The sequence below is a fragment of the Aquarana catesbeiana genome, linkage group LG11, assembly GCF_042186555.1.
Source record: "Aquarana catesbeiana isolate 2022-GZ linkage group LG11, ASM4218655v1, whole genome shotgun sequence".
Taxonomy (NCBI): domain Eukaryota; kingdom Metazoa; phylum Chordata; class Amphibia; order Anura; family Ranidae; genus Aquarana; species Aquarana catesbeiana.
Window position 1 is genome coordinate 27,331,577 of NC_133334.1, and position 1,801 is coordinate 27,333,377.

Here is a 1,801-nt window from a genome sequence, read left to right on the forward strand (position 1 = left end):
CCCCATTTACCAACCCCCCACATCAGTACAGAACCCCCCCATTTACCAACCCCCCCACATCAGTACAGGACCCCCCATTTACCAACCCCCCTCCACATCAGTACAGGACCCCCCCAGTTAGTACAAGGCCCCCATTTACCAACCCCCCCAAGCCAATACAGGTCTCCATTTATCAACCCCCTCCCCGTCAGTACAGGGCCCTCAGTCCCCCCTTCATTCAGAACACCCTGCCCCCACCTCATATATATTGCTCCCCTCCCCCACTGACTCCCTGCAGCCCCCCCATATGTCCCCAATCTGCCCCCCTTTCTCTTACCGTGCTGCCATCTCCGCTGCTTTGGGCCGCAGCCACCTTCATCACTTTATAGAAATCCATCCCGGCCCTCCGCTGCTTCCCCCCTCCGGGAACCCTCCGCCAGCAGCCGCTTCCCGACCCTCCAAGTGACGCACTTCACTGCCAGAAACTACCACAGCGCTACTGCCGACGTCACTTCCGCCAGCACTGAGGCCTGCGCGGCGCCATTCTGCCAGCAGACGGCCCAGCGGAAGTAGCTTAGAGGGAGGCGGTGTTTCGGCGAAACGTCACTTTTTGTAACGGAAGTGTCGTTCTGTCGCAGGCCATCTTAGTACACCCCGGACTCGTCCACAGTAAGGATACAGTGAGAAGGCGGGAAGCAGACATCTTGGTACACCCACCGGAGTCTTGCATTTAAAACTTATTTTTAACAGTAAACTTAGCTTATATAGTGAAATTCAGTATGTTGAAATCCGTTTTGATGTTGAATTTCCAAAGCAGCGGTGTTCTGTCAGATTAGCAAACCTGTGATATCAGCAGGTTCAACATCTAACAGTCAGACGGATTTTAAAATACTGAATTTCTCTATATAAGCTCCATTTACTGTTAAAAATAAGTGTGAAATGCAAGACTTCTGTGGGTGTAAAAAGATGTCCGCTTGCCGCCTTCACACTGTATACATACTGTGGACGAGTGCGGGGTGTATCAAGATGGCGGCGATGGAACGTCACTTCCATTACAAAATATGACAGGTCACCCAATCTGAAGGGTCGCTTAATCTGACTAAACAGCGGTGAGTTAGGCGCTTGCCCTCAGCCAACATGGTCGCTGTCTGGTTAATGAGAACTTATAACCATGGCTTTCAAACAATCAGAAAAAAAATAAAGATAATGGGCTTGTTCACACTGGCTCAAAATACTGACACTTATCAAACGCGCCTATGGCCTTAATGAGATTAAAAGGTGCAGTTGATAAGCATTTAATGAGCATTAAAAATGCTCCCACAAACGCCCTATGCGGTGCGCTTTGCAGTGTGGTTGACAAGCTCTTTTGGCTTGTAAAACGTCTACAATAGCTGGTTGTTAAGCTAATAAAGGGTCTGGAGGATCTTAGTTATGAGGAAAGGTTGCGAGCACTGAACTTATTCTCTCTGGAGAAGAGACGCTTGAGAGGGGATATGATTTCAATTTACAAATACCGTACTGGTGACCCCACAATAGGGATAAAACTTTTTTGCAGAAGGGAAGATATGTGGCCACTCATTAAAATGAGAAGAAAAGAGGTTTAACCTTAAACTACATAGAGGGTTCTTTACTGTAAGAGCGACAAGGATGTGGAATTTCCTTCCACAGGTGGTGGTCTCAGCGGGGGGCATCGATAGAAACTATTAGATAAGCACCTGAACGACCGCAACATACAGGGATATACATACATACATACATACATATACATATACATCTAACATTGACCTATAATCACACACATACACACTTATCACTGTCACCT

General features: G+C 47.6%; 1 protein-coding gene across 2 annotated transcripts in view; it reads right to left on the reverse strand.

Annotated features, from left to right (window-relative positions):
• Positions 1–539, reverse strand: part of SPTY2D1 (SPT2 chromatin protein domain containing 1) — a 39,727-nt gene extending 39,188 nt beyond the window's left edge. The window contains exon 1 of one of the 2 annotated variants that reach the window (XM_073604120.1): positions 317–539. In XM_073604120.1, coding sequence (XP_073460221.1) covers positions 317–376 — 60 coding nt within the window. In that variant the 5' untranslated portion in view covers positions 377–539. The remainder of the gene's footprint in view (positions 1–316) is intronic. The other variant, XM_073604121.1, reaches the window with a different exon arrangement.
• Positions 540–1,801: the final 1,262 nt, after the last annotated feature.